Source organism: Rousettus aegyptiacus, unplaced genomic scaffold, assembly GCF_014176215.1.
Source record: "Rousettus aegyptiacus isolate mRouAeg1 unplaced genomic scaffold, mRouAeg1.p scaffold_m13_p_1, whole genome shotgun sequence".
Lineage (NCBI taxonomy): Eukaryota > Metazoa > Chordata > Mammalia > Chiroptera > Pteropodidae > Rousettus > Rousettus aegyptiacus.
In genome coordinates, this window is record NW_023416284.1 from 524,864 (window position 1) to 550,279 (window position 25,416).

General features: G+C 60.8%; 1 protein-coding gene across 11 annotated transcripts; it reads right to left on the minus strand.

The window, feature by feature from the left end:
- Positions 1 to 232: 232 nt before the first annotated feature.
- Positions 233 to 22,297, minus strand: SLC35E2A (solute carrier family 35 member E2A). 11 transcript variants are annotated; one of them, XM_036227631.1, is made up of 13 exons: positions 22,205 to 22,290; positions 20,851 to 20,949; positions 20,515 to 20,638; positions 19,417 to 19,527; positions 12,251 to 12,673; positions 11,745 to 11,880; positions 11,163 to 11,290; positions 9,122 to 9,242; positions 7,857 to 7,910; positions 7,504 to 7,573; positions 7,222 to 7,342; positions 5,840 to 5,985; positions 233 to 4,301 (listed from the first exon to the last, which is right to left on the minus strand). In XM_036227631.1, the coding sequence occupies exons 5-13, from the start codon at positions 12,567 to 12,569 to the stop codon at positions 3,702 to 3,704; spliced, it is 1,695 nt and encodes a 564-aa protein (XP_036083524.1). In that variant the 5' UTR covers positions 12,570 to 12,673; positions 19,417 to 19,527; positions 20,515 to 20,638; positions 20,851 to 20,949; positions 22,205 to 22,290; the 3' UTR covers positions 233 to 3,701. The 11 variants fall into 11 exon arrangements, with proteins under 11 accessions (XP_036083524.1, XP_036083532.1, XP_036083516.1 ...); XM_036227639.1 differs by lacking the exon at positions 22,205 to 22,290 and adding an exon at positions 21,237 to 21,889; XM_036227623.1 differs by lacking the exon at positions 20,515 to 20,638.
- Between the last annotated feature and the right edge of the window lie 3,119 nt (positions 22,298 to 25,416).

The window sequence follows — 25,416 nt, forward strand, 5'->3', positions numbered from 1 at the left end:
AAAACGTAGACTGCGACCAGAAATTAGGGCACAAAAAGGGCAAGAGGGCTTGGGATTTTTCTCCCCCTCTCAGAATGAAAAATTTACTTTTTCAGTATCCAAGCTCTTATTTTGGTTCCTGAGTTCTTAGACAGGAAAACCATTGTTTTCTTTCACATTGAAAATGGCAAAGGCAATAAGAAACCACTCTTGATCATTTCAGTAGCATAAACACGAGAATTACACAACGAAGAACGGAACAAAGTACACACTGCACATTTATTTTACTTTCGCAGAACAAGAGCCATAGACAGTGGCTACTATGGTGGTTTAATTTAGTCAAAATAACAGGAGGCACCCACAGGAGTAATTAATTATACAGCATCACTCTATTACCACAGCAGAATTAATAGTGACTCAATTATTAAACAGACTGTTTTCTAGAATATTCATCTGGTCACATAAATACTGAAATAGGTGAAATACTAAATACTACAGACATTCTGTACTTCTCCACAGTTTTGTTTGGTATAAAGCAAACATTACTTGGCTCTGATGTAGATGATTATTGATATAATTTTCAAGTTTTTCAGTGTGGGAAAGTCACCCTGACTGGCCCTCCTCAACCTGGAGCCCACAACACCCCCAAGGAGATTCAAACTCAACTCACACGTCTGCGAACAGCTAGAAACAGAAAATCAGCCGAATGACAGTTTTCCTCAAATAAAAGCTGGAAAAAACAAAACAAAAACAAACTTTGCCAGTTAGAACAGTTTCCGACTAGGTTCGGTCATCTGAGGATGGTTCCGGAGGCCATCAAATTCAGAATCAGAGCTCTCAGGAAAATGGAGAAGTAACTTCAGAGACAGCAAGGTTGAAGATTTTATGCTCCAACCTACCATCTGCTCTTGGCAAATCAGCCAGGACAGAGATATGAATAGGAAGATTCACTGGGGAAGCTGGGACATTATTTATAAACTTAAGAAAACGAAGAGGCCCAAAGCAGGGCATATACATATTCTGGGAAAGAATAAAGCCCTTAGTACAACGTTGGTCAAAGGCAAAAGTAGAGGATTTCTATCTGTACTAACATCCTTGTTTAAACCAGCCCAGGGAAACAGTGGAGACACCTTCAGGCCTTAGGAAGCACATCACCTGGACAGATGTAAAAGCCCTGTTGTGAGTCTGTCACCCCATTGGCCTGTGTAAGTGACAATCTGCAGGAGAATGCCACAATAGGAAGCAAAACTCACTGGTTTTGGGGAAAGTATTTCAAACGCTGGCTGCACAGCTGCACGTGGCCGATATTCCTCGTGCAGCACTTTATTTCACTGTTTCTGATTCACCATGTTTATTTTTCCTCAAATTAATGACACATTTTCGGTTGTGCAAGAGTATTCTCAGCTTTCCAAGGCAGATGATTTTAATGCCGATATGCAGAAATTATGACTATTGGAATTTCAAAACAGAAATTTTTTTATGCCACTCAGTAGTGAAAGTTTCCTTAAAAGCCAGACACCTGTCACCTCTAGGTACCAACGTGCACCCAGATGGCCTGTCTGGGAAGCCTGGGTCAGTGTACGAAGGCACGGACAACCACAGACACGGGGGGGGGGGGGTGCGGCACGTGAGCAGCGACACCCAGGGTCAGTGTTGGTGTAAGCCCATCTGTGACAGTTCAGTGAGAACACACTATACAAACTAGACTGTTAATAAAAAACCTGCTGTGTCTGTACGAATGGCCAAGCCAGGCTGCGGGCGGCGACTCTCGGGCTGTCCCTGAAATGCCCGAGAAGCAGACCACCTGGGGTGGAGGTGAGAAGCGAAGGAACGTGGCGCCTGGGCGAGGGCAGCCCCGGCCGGGAGCATCTCAGAGGCGGCTTTGTGGGAAATGGCCTCATTTACCAATGATTTAGGAAAATCTTCGTTTTGTTTCTGGTCCAAATTTTAGAAAATCAAGACCGGTGAGAGCCACTTGTTAGAGCAGAGGGTAGGGCACATCATGGGGTGCAGCTTCCTAAGTCCATGAGGCACGGGACCCTGGAGTTCCTGATGATGCTCGGAAACAGGCGGCTGTGTGTCTGATCACACTCAGATGACAAAGTCTGTGAGAAGCTCGCCATGAAATCCTGCAGCGGGGGGGCCACAGATGTGACCCCTTCTACGTTTACATCGACCGCCGGCTGCTGGTGGGGCGGCCACGCCCTCAGCGGGGAGGCTGGGACAGCGCTTCCACCCTGGTCCTCACGTGTCAATGTCACGCCTTACCACGCAGCCCCCACCAGCGAGTCCTCTGTGGTTTCGTTTGGGGGGGGGGGAAGCAGAAGTGGAAAGGGAGTAGAACCCTGGGAAAGTCACAGGGGAGGCAGCTTCACAGTGAAGGTGAGCTGGCCATGCCGGTGAGCACACACCTGCCTGTCCTCTGGATGCAGGTCAGCTTCATAAAAACGTTGTTTGTAGTGTAACAGGCTCCATTTTAACCAGTCCTTGTGGCAAACTTTTTCAAGTAGGCAGAACTTAATGAGATGGAATTATTGCTCTTTGTTTCCAAGAGGTCTGATCTCCCCAAGAGGCTATTTATATGTTTTCCAGTTGAGAAGCCAACTGGAAAACCACTGACCCGGGCTTGGGAGCCAAGGCCCTGAACTGCACGGAGGGAAGTGGGACTTGGGGACAAGGAGTGTCCTAAGTCCCTCTCCTCGGTTAACTCACTCAGTTCCAGCAGGCAGGCTGCGGATGGCAGGTGGCCAAGCCGTGCTCACTGAGGAGGGCCACGTGTGACGAGCCCCTGTACCCAGGACAACGTGGGCTGACGGCGGCTGGAGAAGGCCTCGCGGGCTGGTGGGAGGCGGATCGCGTCCCTATCGGAAGCCCCACCGGGATGGGGGGCGAGGTATGACGTGGGGATTAGAAGCCTCAAGCCAACACAGGGCTCGACGCCCGCGTGGTTGCGGGGCCGGCCTGTGGGCGAGGAGGGTGGTTCACCTGACACATGCAACGCACTCCAGAAGCTGTGGGTGCCTGTGCGGCCTTTCCAAAATATTATACTGTCACTGTAAATGCAGCGGAATGAAGACTGTAAACAGTCCGAACGTTCTCCCCGCCCTCGTCCACTCACGAGGGTGAGTGTTAACGTCCCCACTGACGACACAGGCATAGCCCTGCCGCTGCGTGAGCACCGCAGGGACCGGCGGGACAGCGGGTCAAGGACGGGACGTTCGGCTCTCTGCCTGAGCTGGACAATGCAGATGTCCATCCTGGACCTTCGGGGGCCGGAGCCCTCGCTGCGGGTGAGGGACCCTCAGGCGGTGGGGACCCAGTGCAGCGCAGACGCTGAAAGGCTCTGAGCCCCTTCCTTGAGTGACCTGTCCCTAGGTGGTGCTAGATGCTGGCAGCTCAGGGTCGGGGAGAGGGTCCAGCACCCACCCTCCGCAGCAGGGTCTGTCTCTGCCTGTGTGGCCCTTCTCACTCTCTGATGGCTCTGTGGTCTCCTGGACTGCTATGGCCTCTGTGCCCGGGCCGTAGGTGCCTGGGCTGACTGTCCTAGCACAGCAGCCTCTCCTGATGGCCGAGGAGCAGGGGGCGCCTTTGGTGGCTGGTGTGGGAAAGATGAGTTTTCTCCAATGGGCACCAAGCAGAGAACGGGACACGTCGGCTCCTGGACCCAGCTCTGGCTTCACGGTTGTCCCAAGGGTCGTCGCCCAGAGGAACCGGAGCCCAGCCTAACTGCAGTGGGACCTGCGTGCCCGCGAGGGATGTGCAGAGGCCAGGTGGTCCCCACCTTCCCGTGACACCCGTGTGGAGTAGCGGGAGGCAGTTTTCACATAACTTGGTGACAGCTCAGTGACAGCTGGCTCTGGTCTCCACCCCTGGAAGCTGCCATTTGGGGTCCCCATTCGCGTTCCTGCTGGTTTTGACTGAAAACCCCAGAGAGGGGCAGGGAAGGCTGCGCACGCCTGGTCTCCGCACCCCGGCTGTGACCCGTAAGAGGCTGGGGTGTCCATGGAGCAGAGACCCCGCGTCAGCGAGGACAGCAGCAGCACGTGGCTCCCTGGGGCCCTGGCACCCGCTGAGGCTCCAGAGTTCAGTGGTGCGGCCAGGGGTCCTTGGGGACCAGCGGCTCTGTGCTGTCCTCCGGCGGGCGGCTGGCAGCCGCGGCCAGGCTCTGCATGGCCTCTCGCTGGTGCTGCTTGGCCTTGTTGTAGAGCAGGACACCGACTGTCACCAGGATGGTGCCAATGGCCGACAGGCTTGTGACTTTGTTGCCGAAAACTATGATGCTGAGCCAAATGGACAAGGCGTGCTTCACGGTGCTGGCGACACTGCAAGACGGGGGGTGAAGCTATGACGGCCGGGACTCGGGGTGGTGGGCTGGGCGCGCCGCGGGGGCTCCAGCCCGCTGCTCCCTAACTCCCTCCTCCCCCTCTTTTTTGGGTGGGAGTGCTCAGCACTAGGAAAAGCGTCGAGGGGAGAAGCAGGGGACCCCGCAGTGAGCGGCCATCTTCCAGACGTACCCGTTAGCCTTTGCCTTTTTATTTTTTATTTTTTGCCGAATTTCATCCTTTTTTTGACTGAAATATTTTCAAGCAAATTACAGACACTTGGACAAAATACCCCAATTACTTCAGTTTCCTGTCTAAAGAAGCCGAGAACATCCCCACACCTGCCATAGCCTGGTGGCATCTTGGGAGAAACCGCTGCTTGGGGGCCCCTGTCACTGGGGGCAGCACCTTGCGCGTGGTGACCATGACCCGCATCGACATGCCGAGCTGCCGACAGCCCCGTCTCTTAACCTCCAGTTTTTATATTTTTTTGCCTTTTCAAAAAGTTCTATGACCAGCAAGTACTGCTCTTATATCATGAATTTTTTAAAGACAGCTATTTTCTTTATAAATAATTGGTTTTCTGGTTTTTGTCTTCTTTCGACCATCACTAACGATCACTGGAAAGTTTTGGGAACATGTGGAAATGATTCCCACACAGAAGAAAGAATGTGCGACAAGGACAGGGACCTCAAAATTTAGTGGGATGGTAACTCAGAAATTGTGATCACCCGACGGCGCTGCAGGCGGTCCCACTCAGGACCTGGGGCTGAGAGCCGGCGCCTGCCCTGCAGCAGAGGCACAGCTGCCGGCCCAGGTGGGCAGCTGGGCATTCACCGCACTGACATGGGCCTGTGACAAGCAGAGGGGACTGGGAGCCGCCCCTGAGGGGCTGGCCACCGCACGTGCAGCTTCACAAGTCAGGCCTACTGCTGTCCTCGCTCGGGGACAATTCCATTTCTCCAGGGACAGTTCACGAGTTAGAGAAGATCCACTGACTCACAATGTGATGCAGCCAAAGCCACCAATAACACTGCTGGTGACATCAGCTCATTCTGGCCCGCACTGTGCTCTCGCTAAGTTTGTCCAGCTGTGGACGGCAGCAGCCACTCAAGAGGCCTTCGGCTCACCTCGAAGTTTCCAGGGCTCCGCCAGCCAGCACAGGAGCCGATGGCCACGTGTGGCCGCTCAGATTAGGGATTCGGGTCCTCAGTGCTCAGCTGCCATCTGCGACCCGTGGCCCCCACCCTGGGCAGCGAGATCGGCGCCCGGCATCACAGAGCCACGGCAGCTCCGGACAGAATAGGACTCACAGCACCCGGAGCGGGTTCTGCTCCAGCGAGAAGCCCCCGGGGTGAGTCCCGAACGACCCCCGCACACTCTCCAGACCTGTGCCCCACAGAGCACTGGCCGGGCGGCCGGGTCATGCTGACATGTGAGCGCCGTTGCCGCCACGCCCTTGGCAATCGCAAACGTCTCTTACAACAACACGAGATCTTACGTTTTCTCTGCGAGCCCCCGGGATGTCGCCGTCTTACCTGAACGTCACGGGAGAAACCCTCCCCATGAGGGCGTACGCCGTGACGCTCTGCAGGTGGAAGAGCACGCCATCCGTCAGCAGCAGCAGCATCACGTCCCGGGTGTAGCTGAGGCTCTTCCCGCTCCTGCCGATCACCGGCAAGTCCTGTGAGCCAGAACGAGACGCGCTCTGCGTGCCCGGCCGCCTCGCGCCGCTCACCGCGGATGCGGCGCCACACGGGCCCGTGATCTGGGCAAACCGACCGACGTGGGGGCGCTCTGAAACGGCATTCGGGGAGGAGGGCGGCCGGGCAGCTCTGACCCGGAAACGCGCTGGAAACGTGCGCGGCACCCCCTCTCCCCGGGGGGTGCAGAGGGAACCACACCCGTCAGGATGGCCGCCCCAGAGAAACAAGCAGGGACCCACAGACGATGACACATTGCCGAGGACATGGGGAACCTGGACGCCCACGCACTGCCGGTGGCGCTGCAAGTCGTGCGGCCACTGGGGACACAGCCTGGCGGTCCCTCGAAAAAGGAACAGAATGACCACGGGGTCCAGTGATCCCACCTCTGGGGTGTCCCCAAAATAACTGAAAGCACCGTTTCCAAGAGACACTTCCATCCCCACGTTCTCAGCAGCGTCACTCACGATCGCCAAGAGGTGGCGACAACCCCAGTGTCCGCGGACGGGTGGACGGGTGAGCACAATGGGTCCATCCACATAGCAGAATGTCACTCGGTCCCAAAAAGGAAGAACATTCTGACGCCTGCCACGGCTTGGATGGACCTCTAGGGCATGGTGCTGAGTGAAGCAAGCCAGTCACAGAAGGGCAGGTACCGCGCGACTCCACGCGTGGGAGGCCCCGGGAGGAGTCGGGACCCCAGAGATGGCGGTGGGGGTGCCGGGCTGGGGGAGGGGGAAGGAGTCCCCCCACGTTCGTCCCTGGGGCATGAGGACTGTTTTGTGCTAAAGGCACTCAGGGGACGCAGTGCCGGAAGGGAGTGCTGACTTCCCCTTTCCTCCTGGAAAGGGGAGATAAAGCCCTGTTGGGAAGACGTGTCCCTGTCTCAGAGAAAAGGGACTTTCTTGTCACGGGAGATGGGACAAGGCGGCGCAGACCGACTGTGCTAACGCGACGTCCCCTCCAGCCCCCAGCTTTTCCACGAGCGGACGCAGCCCAGGGAGGCATCCGCTGAAGGGACACGCTACGGCGACGGGTTAGGGCAGCGCCACGCCGCGGTGCGACGCTAGGACCCGGCGACCCAACTGCACGGTGTTTAAGAGGAAAGGCCTGCGCGGCCGCGTCCCCATGTGCTCCCACAGACCGATGGCGCCGCGCCCCATGCAAGGGTTCTAGCCACGCGACACGTCGAGGGGGTCGGGGGCCGAGCGACACACCTGCTCCTGTTTCGTGCACGTCCGGCCCGCTGCTGCTTCCACGTTTTACAACGACAGTACATGAGCACGCTGAGACCCTCGGAACATCGCCACGGACCGGGCTCCACGGCCACAAGCCCACCTCAGAGACACACGAGGTTTGGCTTCCGCCCTCCTCCCGTCTCCTCAGGCGTGTCGCGGACACCAAGTTGGCCACACGAGCTGCCGACTTCACCCGTCCTGCTCCCAAATCGCCGAGGACAAAGGCGGCCAGGCGCCCAGGAGCGCCAGCCCGACACTCACCATGAAGACCCAGGCCGGGAGCAGCATGGCCACGGCCGCCGCGCTCGTGTAGAACTGCAGCTCCACGGCCCTGCGGGCAACGGGCACCTCAGCCTCTCACAGGGGGCACCCCCCAGCCCGCGAGGGCCCAAGACCCTCCCGGCGCGTCCCCGAGGGCCTGTCGTGACAGAGCCAACCTGTGGCTGCACGAACGAGTCGGCCCGCAAGGTGCCCACGCAGAGCTGCTGTGGACAGCGGCGTTCCTCGCCAGTTCCAGCAAGGCCGCCTCAGCCAGGCGTGGTGGCAGGGCCACAGGGCACTCGGAACCCGCCACGGCAGGAAGTCCTCTCAGCCCGGGGTGTCATGATACTCACGAGAACTTGTACTTGTCTCCGCTGAGCAGCTTCTTGGAGAAAACATTTTGCAAACTAGAATGAAGACAAGGAGAGGAGCGCCGTCGGCACGCGAAGTCAGCACGGAGCCGCTACCGGACAAAGCGCGTGTGGCCTTGCTAGGTGGTGGCAGTGATGGCGACACCTCGGTGACAGCCACTGGGCACTGCTCCGAGCCGGGCCCTGCTCAGCGTTCTCCAGGCGTCACTTCCCTGCGAGGGAGCACCATGCCTGTCCCTTCTCCAGGTGGGTAAACCCAGGAACTCAGAGGTCAATGATGTGCCTGAGGTCACCCAGTGTCTAGGTGTCAGAAGATCCCCAAGTCCCACTCTAAGCGCTGCATAGAACTGCGCTCTGAGCCAGGAGCGCCCCTAGATGGGCCAGTGCCACGGGCCAGGCCCCTGACGGGGGGGCGCGTGGACAGCACGGGAGCTTACGCACACGAGACCCCAGGCTGAAACGCGGAGGGGACTCCAGGACGGGACAGACCGTGGGAAACACACATGGCCAGTGAGAAAGCCGGACGGCGTTCTCGTCCCCAGGAACCAAAGGGGTGGCGTGTTGACTGAGGACACTGCTCTCTGGACCCGGGGAGCGGCGGCTCTGTGTTAACACGAGCAGGTGAGGACGGCAGCGGCCAGAAGCTCGTGTTCTCGGAGCTGCAGCCCGGCACGCTCCCCAGAGGCCCGCCGCGGCTGCCCCGCGCCTCCTGGCGACATCTACCTGCGGGACCCCCCGGCCAGGCCTCTGACAGGATGGTCCGCTGCTCCGGCCGGCGAGCCCCGTTCGACAGCTGTGCCCCACAGGCGTGGCCGTTGTGGGACGGGGCGGAGGCGCCGCCGGCCGTGAGCGCGTGGCTCACCGAGGACAGGGATGCGCAGGGACGTGCAAGGTGACTGTGCCACTTCTCTCCTTGGAGACGGGACAACCCTGAAATGACGGTCCTGCCAGGCGCAGTGGGGACGTCACCACTGCCCCTGGTGAAGACGGCCCGTCCTAGGCTAGCCGGCACGCAGCCTGGGGCGCGGTGTCCGCCCCCGTCTGACTTCTTCGGCTTGTTTTTGGGAAAACAGCTGCCTCGCTGGGGCGCTTACTGCTTTGCCACTGCGGAAGAGCAGCGTCGGGTGTGCCTAGCTCTGAGTCGCAGGGAGCAGCTCCGAGCTGATCTGCATCGAAGTGTCCGTCACCGACACGAGGAAAGCAGGCCCTGCGCCCCGCACACGCCGTGTCCGCCCCTCGGGACTCACCAGTCCATGATGTTGGTGGACAACGCGGCTGAAAACCCCAGGACGTTGAAGCTCATCTCAGTCGCTGTGCACAGCGCCAGGCCTCCCATGACCGGGACAAGGGACAGGTTGACCAGCAGCCCTGAAAAGGAGTGTGGCCAGTCTGTCTAGCTGCCAGGGTACCTCGGAGCCACGGCTGCTCACTCCGTGCCCGGGACAGCTCGGGGCCAGCACCCACCAGGCGCTCCGTGCCCCGGGGACATGCTGTGGAGGGGGCCTGGCTCGCAGACCAGCCCCACTGGGAGCCTGGGCCCCGGGCGGTCTGGGCCACGGCAGGCCAGGCCTGAGCGCCGTGCCCTGAAACCCCTCCCTCCTGGCCCCCAGGGCTCTGGGCATGCTCAGCCGCAGAGTCAGGGGGCGAGTGAGGTGGCCTGCGGGCTGTCCTGCAAGATGAGGACTGTGTAGGGGGTGTGGCCAGTGCTGTGTGGGCCCAGGACCCGCGCTGTGTCCACTGCCCCGTTTCATCGCAAAGCGACTAAATGGGCCTGATGTGGCCGGTGCGGGCCCTTGGTGTAAGGCACCTGTACTCGCCCCAGAAACGATGTCCGGCCCCCGCTGACGTCAGAGGCAGCTCCAGGTCTCCTTTGAAACTCTGAGTAGACGGGACGTAGGGACAAAGGCATGCCCTGACGATCCATGGTGACCTCATGGGACACTAGCCACATCCCTGTCATAGGAGAGCCACCTGGAAGTGGCTAGTGAGCCAAGGAGTGTGCGGTCAGTCACTCAGCAAACTCACAGCCACGCGGCAGCGAGGCCCAGGGCGGAAGCGGCAGGTGCGGTGCCGGGGGCCACCTCACACATGCTCTCTGTCCTCTGCCATTTGGTCTCGAACTCTGTCCTGGTGGACATTTGGTTGAGTGACAGACGGTATGTATAAAAACTGACAAAATCGGGAGCCCACACTGATGCCCAGGAAGGACTGGCTTCTTGGGCTGGGCGCTGTCCAGGGCAGACATGGGGGCTCTGGGGGGGCCGTACCCCCTCGGCAGGCCCTGTGGGCCTGCGCCCCTCCACCCTCAAGGCCGCTGTGCCCAGATCCCCGGCCGCTGCCCTGTGTGGGGGAGTGCCGCTCACAGTTGCCCCCTTGGGCAACCCTCAGCACTGAAGTGTGTGTGCCTCGGCTGCTCCCAAATGCTTCTCAACGGATTTCTTTCTGCAAAACTTTATCAAGATTTTCCAAGTGTTTTTGGCAAGATGGCTGGTTTGCAACAAGTGTGTCCACACAACCGGGTGCCGGTCATGGTGTTGTAAAGTCCTGTGAGCCACCGGGCTCACTCCTCTGGTGTTGCTCTTCCCACTTGATTGGACTTTTACTGTCACCAGAAATATCCATGCATCAAAGAGCACAGCCGCAGGAAGTCCAGCTGCGTCCTGGTCCCTGCCCCGAAGGCAGGTCCTCGCCTTATTTTACGATCTTGTCATTTTCTCGGGGGAGGCAAACACGCATCTATCTGTCAGGACCCCTCTGAGATAAAAAGCCACCTGTCACACACGTCACCCACACGTCACCCGCACTTGACCCGAACAGCTGCAGAGGCGCTGCTTTCCAAGAGGCCAGTTGCGAAAACCGGGTGTGTACCATGCAGCTGGTGACGCACAGCCTGTCGCTAAGGGCTGGAAGTCTGCGAATAAGCCCTGCGTGCTGGCCTCGGGGAGGATGGCGAGCCACGGCCGCAGGGCACGAGGGGCGTTTGGCGGGAAGGGCTCAGGAGGGTCCCCACCAGGTGCCACCCTGCACGGCCAAAGCCGGCTGCCTTCCCGGGACGAGAGATGCCTCCAGGCTGCTTGCTCCTCGCTCTCCCCGTCAGGCCCTCTGACCCTGCACATCCACGCACCCCGCTGGGCAGAGGCGACGACACATTTGGGGACGTGACCATGCTCAGGAACATTCCAGGGAGAAGGGAGGAGCTCGCCAGCAGCAGGGGCTTCAGCGGTGGCTACTATGCAGGGAACAGCCCAGAGGGCCGCCAGGAGACGGGTGGGCAGGAGCGGGGCTCACCTGTGTGCTCCCCTAGGATCAGCCGGGACAAAACCACAGTGAAGATGGGGGCCGAGCTCTTCACTGTCTCCGCGAACGAGACTGCCACATTTTTCAGGCTGACCAGGCCCAAGACCACCGTTGCAAACCTGGAAATGAGCCGGAAGTGGCATCACACATCGGTCCATCTGTAGCTGCTCACCGGCCCAGGGGCAGGGGTTCTGACCCTTCCTGTCCCTGCCACCCTTCTCCAGCAGCTTAGGCCTGGGTCTCGGATGTGGTCCCCTACCTACAGAGACTCTACCGCTCCGCTGTTGCCAGGGTGTCAGCCCCGGGGAGGAGGAGGCTCACTACTCTCAAACCATCACTAAACGAGCTTTGTGGCTGCTCCAGAATGATCTGATCAAACGTATGCGCATCAGGATCCAAAGAACCAACACACTCGCCCTAAAACCGAGACAGCCTTCGCGACTTTACAAAGCGTGCCCTACAAACACCCCTCCGACCGCCGGGTCCTCATGCCCGCGCCTGGCGGGGAGGCGTTTGCGCATGGGACGCAGGCCCGTAGGGGACCTGGCCGCGCGGCCACGTCTGCTCTCGCACCTCATCAGGCCCACGAACAGCATGGTGGTGACGAAGTTGGGCGGGTAGGAGAGCCGGCTCTTGTGCTGGTACAGACAGCAAGGGACCAGTGTCTTCAGGCAGCCGATGAACGTGGTGGACAGCATCTGCACGGCACCTGGGGACCAGGGACAGAGACCCGGCTGGCAGGGGTGACAGAAGGCGGGACACACGCCCACAGCCCGCTGCCCCTCCGCTACCCTCCTGCCTCCCCAGGGCTGCTGGCTCCTCTTCACACCCATCACAGAGGGCTCTGACCCCAAGCACAGGGCCCCGCGCCCAGGGGGTCACCCCCCACCCAGAAGGTCAGCACCCCCACCTGGGAGGTCAGCCCCTACCCGGGAGGTCACCCGCAACCCAGGTCAGCCCCCTGGCCTGGGGAGTCACGCCCCCATCCAGAAGGTCAGCTCCCCTCGCGCCCGCCAGGCGTCGCCCCACCGGGGAGGTGGCCCCTCTCCCAGCACGCCCCGCCAGCGGGCGGTGCTCACCGAGGGCGCCGGGCCCGCCCTCCGGCAGGGTCAGGATGTGCTTGTTGAGGAACAGGGTGCAGAAGCTGAGGAAGAACCAGAGCGCGAGGTAGAGCAGCGCCCTGGAGCTCCAGGCGCCCAGGTCGGCCTCGATCACGGTGGTCTCGGTGATGGTGACCGTGAGCGTGCTCTCCTCGGGGGCGCCCGCGCTCCTGGCGAGCACCGTCTTCTCCCGGCGGCCGAGCAGGGAGCCCCAGCCGAGGGCGAGCCTCCCCGGGGGCGCCTCCTGGGGGCGCGGGCCCCGCTCCGCCTGCGCCTGCGCTGCCGCCGGCGCCGACATGACGCGCCGCTGGTCCTCACAGCTGAGACGCGGCCGCCGCCACGCTGACCTCGGGAGGCAGCACGGAGCCGGGGCCGCTGGGCATGGCACCTGCAAGCGCGGGGCTGCGCGCAAGAAAAGGCTCGTGTGGGCGTCGGCGTCCTTAAAGTCTCCGTGGGCAATTTAAAACAACCCTGGGGGTGCGAAGAGGCCCATTGGGCGTGGCCTCTGGACACCCCTCCCCCCACCCCGCCCCGCCCCGCAATAGCTATCCAGGGGCGCAGGGGCCCAGGCCCGCCCCTGTGCCGACCCGCACAGCCCTGGCCTGGTGCCTCAGCCCCGGCCTGGTGCCTCATCGCCGCTCAGGGAGCCCCCCAAAACATGGCGGGGCAACCCCTGCCCGCAGGTAACCAGCTCCCCAGCCTCCAGCCTGACTGTGCCAGGTCTCTGCCCGGCGCCCGCCGCCTCCTTCCTCGTGGCCAGCCCAGTCCCACTGTCCTGTTGGGGCAGCGAGGCGCTGGGCGCTGAGCCTCCATGGGCTCCCTGCAGCCGGGACGCCTCGTGCTGGGCGGGACCTGGGTCTGTGCCCTCTGCTGAGGGTCGGGACTCTCTCTGGGGACTCCCTCGCCACCCTGCTCGCCCTCGGCTGTGGGCCTCCCACGGCCGTGACCCCACAACCCGCCCTCGCGCCTGCAGGGCCCGCAGGATGAAGCAGAGCCTGGCCCTGCCGGCTGAGTGCCTCGCCTGCCTGGAGCCGGCACGGCCCCCAGTGCCGGTGCGGGCACCCCGGGCGCAGACTGGGCGGTGAGGCGGGCTGAGCATCGGCATCTCAGCTGCTCGGCCGGCTCCCGAGTGTGGCCGAGTTGGGAGTCGCTGAGCTGGGCCATCCCCGAGGCACCCGCAGCGCCGCCACTGACTGTCCCCAGATTGAAAACACCCATTCCGTATCAAAATGGTCAGGACGTGACCTTCACCAGTCAGTGGCAGGGGACAAGGAAAGAAGAGAAAGCCGGAGGGCGCTGGGGCAACGGCGGCCTCAGGGGCGGCCGCTGGCGCCGGGACGGAGCCGCCGCCGCTCAGAGCGCGAGCCGGTGCGGCGCTTTTGCCAGTGGCGAAGCACGACCTCGGCTCTGCCAAGGGCAGCGAGCAGCGGCGTGCTCCCCGGAGAGCCCGCGCGACACGACAGAGTCGCAGGACACAGCGGCACGCTCCACAAAGTGCTGCTGAATCCGCCCCGACACCACGGGCTGCTCAGAAATGCGGGTCTAAAAAGTTCTGAAAAGGATGGAAGGACGGGGCCGGGGGCGGGGGTCGCAGGTGGGGCGTGGCGCCGACGTGGACGTCACCCCGTTATTTCCCACTTCCCTGTGAGGCCAGGTTTACACTCGGAAAAGCATCCTGCCATCAGAAGCGGCATCGCCAGGTCCGCCCTGGGAGTCCCCCAGCAGGTGGCCCGCGCGTCCAGGACACGACGCTTGCTGAGGCCACGGCCTGCTCGTTAGAGCCAAACCTTCATTTTCATTACGGATTCGGTTTCAAGCTGGATCAACTGCCGATGAAGGCGGGCAGGGGCCGGCAGCGCTCCCCACAGCACTGACTGCCCACCGTCCCGTGTCCCCGGGAAGCCACTGGCATGTCCCCTCCTCCACATGCAGGAGGCAGCCTTCTCCGGTGGACTGCAGCTAGTGCTGGGGACCCAGAGGCCCCACCACGCAGGGACCAACCCTGCTGTCCAGCCACGGCCGGAGCCGGGCCCAACCAGCCCAAGACAGACACTGACCCTCCAGTCACCGTCTCTTTATGGCAACTGAGTCTCCACGAACAGCCCCCCTGGCCCAGGGATGGACTGTGACAACTGAGAGGAAGGATGGGCGTAGGGACAGGCCTCGAGTCCAGTCAGGTGACTGTGTTCCCTGGAAACCCTAGAGGACAGGAGCCCCTGAGTCCACATGGTTTCTGTTTTGCATTCAAGGGACTCTGGAGTCACGGCAGGGGCCCTGGACGTCTCGCACAACGAAGCAGACGTTGGTGGCGTCCCGCCCCTTCCCAGGACTCCCGCTGCACGCTGATTCGGGGGCAGGGGAGAAGGGGGACCGTCACAGCCCAGAGAGCCGAGGACTCGCTCCAGACCCCGCAGGCCCCCGGGGGAGAGGGGACTGACGTCAGGAGACGCCCCTGGAGACCCGCGCAGCCGAGGCCCCTGGGCGGCGATGAGGCCAAAGGCTGCAGGGACGAGAGGCGGCCAAAGGGGTCTCCTCTGGGGACTTCAAAGGCAAAATGCAGACCTTGAGAGGGAAGTGGGGGCCCCAAGAAGAGGCCTTGATGGGGCTTCTGGTCGACTTCCAGTGCCCACTGAGAGCGAAGGAAGACAGGAAAGCAGAGGAAGGACATGGGTTGAGGGAAGAAGCCGTCAGGGACAAAAGCGGCACTGGGCAGAGCCCCAGCGAGACGCCGTCTGCACATGACTGGAAAGGGCCCCTGGACATCACAGTGGGACAGCACAGGCCGGACCGGTCGGGGCCCCCAGGAAGCTCCACCCTGGTGGGGGCAATGAGCAGACAGGGAGCTTGAGGTGGCTGGGCAGGGGGCCTGGGGCAACCAGGTGGGTCTGGGCTCCTGCTCGAGGGATGCCCCCCAGAGGCCGAAGTGGCCCCAGCAGAGGCCCCTGCCACCCACTCTAGAGCGAGGCTCTCACACTCGGGCCTGAGGTCCTCGCGAGTGAAGCCCAGCAGCTGAGGATCAGACCACAGGTCACGGGTCGCCCGCTGAGAGGCGGGGCTGGGCCGCCCCAGGGATGGACGGAGCCCAAGACGGCAGGGGCACAGGACGCGCACAGCGGAGCGCAGGCGAGCCGCAGACACGCCGGGCACGAAAGCCAGAGAGTCTGGGGGTGAACTAACCGTGGGAATAAACCAGCGACGCACGCGCGCGAGTCGTTTCCCTACAAGATGTCCCCTAATTCCAAAAGGAGAGGCGTGACCTTAACCCGGAGACGTCCCTTTAGCCACAAGACCAGAGTAGAAATCCCCAGACGAGGGACAGATACCGCGGTACCCCGTATCACCGCTGCAGCCTTCCTGCCACAGACGCACGGCCGCAGACGACCATGCGACGCACCCCTCAGCAGTGTGGGACCCCAGACCGGAGCAGGGGCCGGAGCCGAACGCCGCCTGCAGACTCGCTGGTGGCGCCGTACCAGTGTGCCTTCCCGGTCTGCATGGCAGTAGGGCGACGTAAGACGTCACCGTCAGGGGACGTGGGGAAGGTGGCACAAAAAAAAGTCTCAAAAATTTTTAGATAAAAAACAGCTCAATTGATGGGTTAAATAGAAAAGATAGAGCTGAGTAAAGAGTCATTGGATTTGAAAGACTATCTGAGGGAATTACCTGCAATGCAGCCCAGAGACGTGGAATTAAAACATTAAAGAGACATTAACCGAAGTACGAAGAAAATAATAAAAGGAAAGTTCCAGCAAGGAAAAACAGAGAAGACAAAAAAGAGGCAAAAAAAGGCAACATTTTGAGAACTGGTGGGGAAAAAGGGGTGTTGAAATCACAACACATCCTCACTGGAGGAGATGACAAGAAGGCCGCGCGCGCGCACGCTCCGATGAAACAGCGGGACGTCAAAGGCAAGACCTGATCAGCCGGCGGAAGGGACACCCCCCACGGGCGGGACACCGGGTCCGCGGAGCAGGGAGACGGGCGCCTGCGGCAAGCCCAAGGCGGGTGCGGCTGCCTGCAAAGCGAGCAGGCTGGGGTGGGAGGGGGCCGTTCTCAGACGCGGCTTTTTAAGCAGCGGTGACTTCTGGAACCAGGCCAACGTTCCACATGCTTGAAAAACAGAAAGACTTACATATGTAAAATCTCTGGAAACAAAAACCTCCAAAATCTAATAAATGAACTGGATCAGAAATGTATAATCCAGACCACAGCTCAGATGAAAAACATGGTCACGGTGAAGAACGAGACCAACCCAAGTGACTTCTAGACGCAGTACTTAAAATTCACGTGCTCAGATTAATGACAGAAAGACTCTGAACAAATACTGAACGCTAAATGGGAGGCTTTTTTGTGCGTCATGGGTTAGGAATTCTGGACTGAGCAAGAAGCACGCACACCATGTATAATCAGAGCGAGACTCCCCGCTGTTGGTGACGACAGTGCGAATCTAGAAAGGACGAAGAGCAGGATGAGTCCTGTGGTTTTGGACCAAACGGCGTATCAGACATCAGAACCCATAGGTTCGGATGGATGGACGGGTGGATGGATAGAGGGCAGACACACGGATAGAGGGATGGAGGCCCGCGCGTCTGCAGCCGTACGCGACACACCTATTTCTGTATCGGTTCCAAAACTCTGTCCACTAACAGGGCCTGGAGGCAATGACACCCCAACAACACTGCGTGCACCCCTGTCCTGAGCTTGGTTTCCAAATGTCATTCTCTACTGAGGTGAAGCAGTTCCCTTGGAGAAATAGGCTGGGCTATTAGTGGCCCAGAAAGAAGATGCGGACAGGTCCAAGATTGATGGGGACACATCGAAAGCACGTAGCAGCAAGCGTGAGACACTGCCCTCTAGCAAAATCCAAGGGCGGTGAGAGACGGTGTGAACCCTGAGAGTAAAGAATTAGAATCTGCTGAATAAAACGAAGACCCGGGTCCACAGTGGGCAAGAAGAGGGAGCGCTTTCCCAGACAAAGTCAGCTGATCGACATGAAACTGTGACGGAATCAGAACACCAGCCCCGGCCGCCATCACCGGACTCGCACGAACCACCTGTTCGGGCAAGACTCACCAACAGACACAAAACCAGGGCGGATGTTCCGGCATTACGGGCACTCAGTGTCAAAACACATCCCCGAGGGTGCCCAGAACTATGAAGCGGCCATCAGGGAAGTACAAAGGGCAGAGGTGACAGACACTTCCTTGCAGAAGGAGGAAGTAGGGGGGCTTGCCTACCGAGGGCTTTGAGGTCATGTGACATGGTGCAGAGATAGACAAATACACAAAATGAAAAGAATACAGTGCCCAGAAACAGGTCTGTGCATAAGGAGACTTTTGATAAGCGACAGTGGGGCCGTGGACCACCGTGGAGGGGACGCTCGCCGGTCTGCAGGCCTGGGAGGACAGCCCCCACACCTTCTCCCGGAACTCCGAGCAAACCGTGACAATCAGGGACCCCGCAGGGCGCGTGCCGTCAACCAGGCCGCGTCCGACCGTTCACATGTATCAGCCCAGTGTCTTCACCGAACCCTCCGAGGAAGGTGCCACCGTCACCCACGTGAGCCAGCAGCGCTGGGGCAGCCTCACGGTGGTGCCCGTGTGTGAGACTTAAACATGAAAACTGTATGATGAGGGAAACGCGCAGATGTCTTTTCGATCCTGGGGTAGGAAAAGACTGTCTTAAACCAACCGCAAAAAGAAACCATGAGCAGAGCAGGCTGCGTTGGCTAAATTAAGGGCTTCTATTTCATCGCAGCATGTCACAAAGTCAAATGACAAGTGACAGCTTGGGAGAATATCGTCATAACGTGACAAAGGATATATCCAGAATACGTAAGCAATTCCCACAACGCGATAGGGAGTGTGGACAAGGACGCGTCGCAGGAGAGGGTTTCTAGGTGGCAAGTGAGCCCGGGAAGTGCTGCTGGGTACACAACGGCTTAAAGCAAGAAACACCAGTGACCTCGGTGTCAGAGGCTCGGGAGTCACGGCGCGGCCGAGCTGGGCGGCCCTGGCTCAGGGTCCCTCCTGCCGATGGGAGGGCTGCGGCCTCATCCGGAGGCTGGAGGCCGTGTGAGGCTGTCGCGTGGCTGCCGGCATTCCTCGGCCGGCTCCCCCTCCGCCGTCGGCGGGAGGCCTCCCTCAGTGCCCTGCTGGCCATGGGCCCCTCCACGGGGTTGCTCTCAACCCAGCACCCGGCTTTTGCCAGCGCGAGCGAGTCAGGCACCAACACCCAGAAGCCGTGTCTTTTGGTGACCTCACTCAGAAGTGGCCTCCCTCCACGTTTGCCGGGTGGCTTCCCAAGGAGCCAGTCCTGGGGTGCAGCCCACCGTCAGGCCGAGGGGGTTACAGAGGGTGGGACCGGGAAGTGGGACCATGGGGCCATCTTGGACGACGCGACCACTGCCTCCTTACGATCAGGGGGTGGCCAGTAAATGACAGCTGGTGGCACTTTATAGCTCTGACAGTGGCAAAAACCGGAAGTCGGACGCTGCCGAGGGCAGCTGGGCCCACCCGGGCCGAGAGGCCGCCACGTCGGCACGGCCACTTGGCTTCATCTCGAGGTGTGAAAGCAAAAGCGAATCATAGAAAACCTGTTCACAGGCCCCTGAGGGGGCTCTCCCACCGCCGCCGGGGCCCTCCCAAGCTCCCCCCTCTCCGAACACTCCCGGCCTCCCGGCCGGAGAGGGGCTCCCCGGGGCGCAAGTGGTTTGCATTCCTGTGCCCTTCCCAGAGAAACTCATTCCGCCCGCAGCGTCGCCGCTGACAGGAGGTACGCATCCAGGTACCCTCGAACCCAGTCATTCCGTCCTAGAGAATGTCCCACATGTGCGTGCTGAAGACGCAGGCGTCCGGCCAGCGCTCACCACATGGGACACCCAGCTGGCTGCCACAGGAGTGAGCGTATCAACTCTGGGGCTTTCGCCCGACACCTGCCTGGACAGCAGTGAACACGGTGAGGTACGGGAGCGCACAGCGGAGCTGAGTGACACACGGTCTTCTCCACCTGGACGATGGCCGACGCTCACCATCGGCGATTAGCCTGAGTTTAAATCCTGAGCAGAATGGCCACGCCGGGCATCACACAACAAAGCTGGAAGAAGCTGGGGGTCAGGTGGGCCTGAGCTGAGTGGTAGTACTCACCGAGGTGCTGCCGGGGTCCCAGCGGTCACTCCAGACTCTGGCTCCTTCCACAGCCTGTCCTTTCTCAGCCCAGGTGGCTCAGGTTGCCTTCAGTAGGAAGCGACTCTCGCCCTGCAAAGGACCGGAGGTCAGCGGCTACCCCAAGGGGAGGCTGGCTTCGGGAGTCTGAGTCTGCCTGGACATGGGCCACGTGTTGCACAGGCCACCCCCCCACTCCCCCGCCAGAGCCCGTGATAAAGCCCTGAATTCTCTCCCTCTGACGACAGTGCCAATAACGAGATGACGAGAAATGAACCACAAGCTTCTCCACCCAGCGGGGAGTCAGGGGCTACTGAGCTGCCTGTGCTCAGCTGGGGATGGCTCTCAACCCCCCTCCTGCTTGGTGGCCCCATCAAAAGAACGTGCACACACAGTAACAAAAGGGAACCGAGTCTGCAGAAACGTGGCGACACATCGCAAGAGACAAATCTGTGACAGCTGAGCTACACTCGAGTGCTGCGCTGCATAGCACAGCCCAGCAGGGGCCAGGGTCCCCTTGGCCTGCAGGGGGTGGAGGGGGTGGGGGTGGGGTCAGGCCCGGCCAGGAAGGTGGCTGGGCTCTAAACCTGAGGCAAAGCCAGGATGCTGCTGGCACAGTTGTGACATGCTGCCACTGAAGTCCCCCTGGAGGCACTCTTTCTCCGTGCAATTTTGCAGACCCCTGAATTCTGGGGCTCTTCGGCAGGAGGTTAAGAATCTCTGTTCTAGAACAAACGACTCAAAGTGTTCTCAAACACCTGATGAGGGATCTGGACTCTAGGCTCAGACCGTCAGCAGCATTTTAGATAAGGTGGTCTACAGGCTTTACACACCATCTCGGAAACGACACCTCTGGGACGTCGGCCTATAAAAGACAAACTCGCAGAGGCCCAGGCTTGCACTTATAAGGCTGTTTGACCAGTTTTGTTTTTAAGGCTGACAAGCTGGGCATTAGCCAAGAGTCCAATAAGGAATTCAAAATAAACCTTGGCATGGTCACCATGTGCCCTACAAGTTTTGACAGCAATCTATTTGTCATAGATTGAGAGCAGAGTTCCAAAACCTTTGTGCAATACGTACCAATTTAAAAAGTACAAATAGTTCAGAACACACACGAGTTGCTGACTGTGGTCAGCTCAGGGTGGGTGGAGTTGCAATTCCATTAAAATTTGGGTTTTTCGCTTCTCCCCAATTTCCAATTTGTCTGCATTGGAAATGGATTTCTTCAATGTAAAAGCCCTCCCATTCCCTTAGGGTCCCCTTTCATGCTGATACTATTTCATTTTGCTTTAAAATGTTACTTGTGAGTTTAAATATTCTCAGTAAAGTACATGCACTCCATTGCTAAACAAACACTCCACCTCTAAATAGGGTATTTACTGCACAGGCCAGCAATGTATTGAGAGCCTTGATTACCTGGACATCCACGAGGCCCCAACCCGGGGTAAATAAAAGTCCTTGGGATGGTGAGAATGCAGGTGCAGCTCCGGCCTAACTGGGAGTTACCTGGCCAACCTAAGAAACCATACTTGTCAGGACAGGTGCTCCTCAGGATGGCGGCTGCTATTTAATTTCCACCTCTCTAAATCCCTGGGCAGAAAATGCGCACTGAATGCCCTGAACCCGTGGGCGGCCATGCCCTTTGGCTTAGGAACTGCTTCACCTGGTTCTTCCCGGACGGTTCCACCTGCCCCAAGGCCATGCCCACCTCAGGGACGCCTCAATGCACGGGTTTAAAATGCGATAATCTCCTGTGAAGCGCCTCATCCCCCGGTACCCTAACCCCGGAGCCCCGTCCTCACCCGGCCCTCTCTGTACCCCGCGCCTGGCGCGGCAGGAACCGCGTGGCGTAGGCAGGAACAGAGCACCGCGCGGCAGACTGGCACCAACCAACCCCGCGGCGCGCCCTCCGCGTCCAAGCGGACCAGGGCTCTGTGGCCAGGCCGTGGGCTTGGGTGGGCCCCGCGCCGGCTGTCCCCTGCGTGCGGGGTTGACCGCGGGCCGCGCGGCCAGGCCTGCGAGGTTGGGACGGGGACTCCGCGAGGTGAAGGCGCATGAAAAAGGGCGGAAGGGAGCGTGGAGAACCAAGGACGGTCCACCCAGCCTCAGAATCAAGGGCCTCTCGGAGGAGGGGACAGCCTCGGGGCGAGAGGGGCACGGAGAGGGCCAGGGCCCCGGAGCGGGGCCGACCGGTGCGCTGGGAAAGGACGGGGTCCGAAGGGCTGTGGCTGGAAACGGGCCAGCGCGGAGGGCGATGGGCGACCATGGGAGGCAACCGCTAGCGATTGTTTTATTCAGCGTTTTCCTGTCAGTCGGCGGCCCGCCCTGAGACGCACCACGGACCCTGCCCCGGCCGGGGCGCCCGCCAGGGGCCCGAGCGGCCTCCCCGCGTCCCCAAAGGCGCCAGCGACCCCCGAGAAGCGCGGCCGGGCCCGGAGACGTCCAGCGGAAAGGTGTCCCCGTCCCGAGCGCGCGTAACAGGGAGGCCCCGCCACGCACCGAGCGCAGCGGCTGCGGAGGGGCGGCCGGCGCGGCATTCCCTGAGCGTCAGCGACGGCGCCTGGCCGCTGGCCCTCGCGCACGGGGAGTCCGCCCGGCCTCCAGCCCGCCGCGCCGCGCTCCGCCCGCCCCGCGCCCGGGCGCCCAGGGCGCGCGGCGTGTGAGGCGGGCCGGCCGGGGCGCGCCCGAGGCGGGGGCCGCGAGGCGCCCAGGAGCCCGGGGGAGGCGCGGGCGGCCGGGAGGCCGGCGGGTCGAGCGGACAGCGCCTCACCGTGGCGCGGCCATCGTCCCTCCGCCCCGCTCGGCGCCGGTCCGGGCCCGGGAGCGGGGCGGCCGCGGGCGGAGGTGCTCGCTTCCGGCCGGAAGTGACGCGCCGGAAGCCGACGGCGGCCCCGGGCCCCGGAGCCCCGAGGACTTGGTTCCCCCGCGTAAGCCCCGGGGCCGGCCGGGGCCGGGGCCGGGGCCGGGGCCGGGGCCGGGGCCGGGGCCGGGGCCGGGGCCGGGGCCGCGCTGCTGGACTCGGCTGCCCCGCGGCCGCCCCGGGGCCTGCGTTCGTCCCCGGCGCCTCCCGCCGCCCTCCGGCCCGGGCGCCGGCCCCCGCGCTCGGAGCGGCTGCTGAGTTCCGCTCTCGGGAAACAGCACATCGCGCCCAAGTGGGCCTGAGTGTTCCCCTGGGCGTGGTGTCACTCCACGGTTGCAGCCACCCGCGGCCATAGAACATTCAGCAGGAACCCCCAGAAATAAGCGGTCCTTAAGTTAGCTTGCGCGCTGGTCTGAGCAGCGCGATGAGAGCTCTGGACACCCCGCTCCGTGCAGCAGGCAGAAGAGCTGGCTGACCACGCTCTGCGCCCGCTCGTCACTCAGCCCGCCGCGTGTGGCGCAGCTCGTGTTCAAGTCGCCCTTGCTTTCCTTAATGACAATCCCAGAGCGCGGGAGTGGTGATGTTGGCCACCCGGACATGCCAGAGAAGCCGCAGTGTGCTTCCTGTAAGTGACCAGATGTGTCTGCGTGGGAAACCAGCTCCCCCGCGCTCCCCTGCTCCCCCGCGGCGTGTGCAGAAGGCTTGGCTGGCAGAGAGGCAGGGAGGGCCCCTGGGGCTGGTCAAGGGCCTCGGCCTGAAAATGAAAACTGTAGAAAGCAAGCAAATGTGAAATTAGCGTTTACATACATATATCCCTTGGACCATGACGAGATGTGCGTCTGGCACTCTTAAACTGAGTAGTCACGAGGACATCATTTTCTGGAACAAAGTTCACTAGTGGATTTTTCGACTATGCCCAAAAGCCTTGAGACACTTAATGACTGACTGTCCAGCTGTACTGGTTGGAGCTGGTCAGTGATTTTAAAAGTAATTTTAAAAAGCAAATTTATGAAGTCTCTCAATTTTTACAGCAAAATTTCTTGCATTTCTTCTGGAATGGTGCATTTTAATAATTTTGAGATGACATCAGAGGAGCCCGGGCACCTCGTCCCCCAGGCAGGCCCACAGCCCGGAGAGCCGGCTCTGACCCCTCTGGGCCCACAGCTGGCCGCTGGGCAGCAATGCGTGGCCTCTGCTCACTGCCCGAGGCGGCCTTTGTTGCACGAACGCGTTTCCAGAGTTTGTATTGTGCTTTGCTCACGTTCTTGTCTCTAAATGCAGTGAGTCCTCACGTAACGTCGGCGTAGGTTCTCGGAAACTGTCAGCAACTTTAGGTGAATCGACGTGTAACGAAACCAGCTTGACCCCCTAGGCTAATTGATAAAAACAAGAGTTCAGTTCCTATGGCATATTTCTGGTGACGAAAACATCACCAAACTTAGACCAAAAACACTTCTAATATTAAACACTGAAATCAATGTGGCCGTGTGTATGCTTAAGAAAAACGAGTACGAGCAAGATTATTTTCCAGCTCGTCGACCCCAGTTCAGGGCTGAGGGTGGCCAGAGGCTCTCCCGGCAGCTCAGGGTGCAGAGGGGACCCACCCTGGACAGGACGCCCACTCAGGGCCACTCACATCCATACTCAGACGGGAACAGTGGAGACACGCCATTCGCCTCCCCGCACATGTGGGCTGTGGGGGGACCCACGTGGACTGGGAGAAGATGCGCGCCCTGCGCAGCCTGTGGCCCCGGCGGGAATCGGCTTTTTCCGTCCATCGACAGTTATGCCGTATTCGTAGGAACGTTGTTTGCGGCCCGTGAAGGGAGCACGAGTGACCTCACCCTTGGGCCGCGGCTGATTTTTGGCCGTGAGAGAAGCCACGACAATAGATCTGTGCATTTTTAGCCGCCTTCTACTGGAGTTTTGACTTCTTCCTTTGAGTGGATTCCAAGAAATAGAATTCGAGGTGAAAGGACATGGACCGTCGGCTTCCAGCGTGCCCGGCCAAGCCCCTGCCGATGGGCACACCTCGCCAGCCAGCGAAGGAGGCACCGAACGGCCCATGTGGCCCCAGGGGTGCATGGCCCCGGCCAGCCCACTGACGTCCGCTGACCGTGAGGGCCTGGCCGGGGGCTGGGCGCCCTCCCCGAAGGCCCCCCGTTTGGGCTCAGATGACATCCAGGGGTGGCCTTCCAGAAGGCATGAAGGCGAGCACCCAGCGGGTCCTTCCCTGCCACCTCCACGGGTCGGCCCCATGTGGGCTCTGCCATCTGCCTCCCAACCCCTGCCCCTCGCCCTCCCCGCCACGGGCTTGGTCTGGGCCTGGGCCCTGGCCTGACAGTGGTGGCTTCAGCTGGGTGAGACGGAGACCTGCAACCCAGGGGACAGTGAGGGCAGTGGAGAGGTGCGGGCAGGGACCCAGGAGTCAAAAAAGCCCAGAGCATGGAGTCTGGGTCCTGATCCTGCAGATGGAAAGCGGGTGCAGGGCTCTGCCCCATGCTACTGGACCCCGCCAGCACAGCCAGGAAGCACTGGCCAGCGCCACGTCACTTCCTGGCAGCTGGTGTCTGCCTCCTGACTGCAGCCCCTCAGTGGGCCAGGGAGACCCCTGCCAGGCCCACATTTAGATCTCTGTGCATTGTCTCGGTGTCTTCAGTCTTAAACAGTCACCGTTTATCAGGCCTCCTCATCTCGGGGGCTCACTGGGCCTTTGCTTGCTTCCCCTAACTGTGGCTAACGAGGCTGTGATGGGGAGAGCAGGTGGGGTGGTCAGGTGGTGGGGACAGCGGGTGCCCAGGGCATCAGGAGCTCCTGCTCTGTTTCCGTGAGCCTCGCCTCACTGGGCAGCCCACTGGGAAGGGATTTTGCAGACGTAAGCACAGTCTTGAGCGGTGGACCTTTGGAACTGGCCAGGGGCAGTGCCCCGAGCAGGGCACGCAGCAGGCCCGGGTGCTAGCCAGGCCCACCACTGGGTGAGGTCGAGTGGGATCTGCCTGGGCCTGGCCCCATCCGGGCTTGGTGCTGGCCTGGGCATGGCCCCTGGCACCAGGGCCCCTCACCCCCTGGTCCTGGGGGAGGAGCAGGAGTGGACATGTCCCGCTGACCTTGGTTCCCTTCAG

Coding starts and splice junctions, on each gene's coding strand:
- SLC35E2A (XM_036227632.1), bottom strand. CDS start 12,569: ATGTCGGCGCCGGCGGCAGCGCAGGCGCAGGCGGAGCGGGGCCCGCGC. Junction 7,911..9,121: donor TCCACCAACATCATGGACTG/GTGAGTCCCGAG, acceptor TCTTCATTCTAG/TTTGCAAAATGTTTTCTCCA. Junction 7,574..7,856: donor GGAGACAAGTACAAGTTCTC/GTGAGTATCATG, acceptor CGTTGCCCGCAG/GGCCGTGGAGCTGCAGTTCT.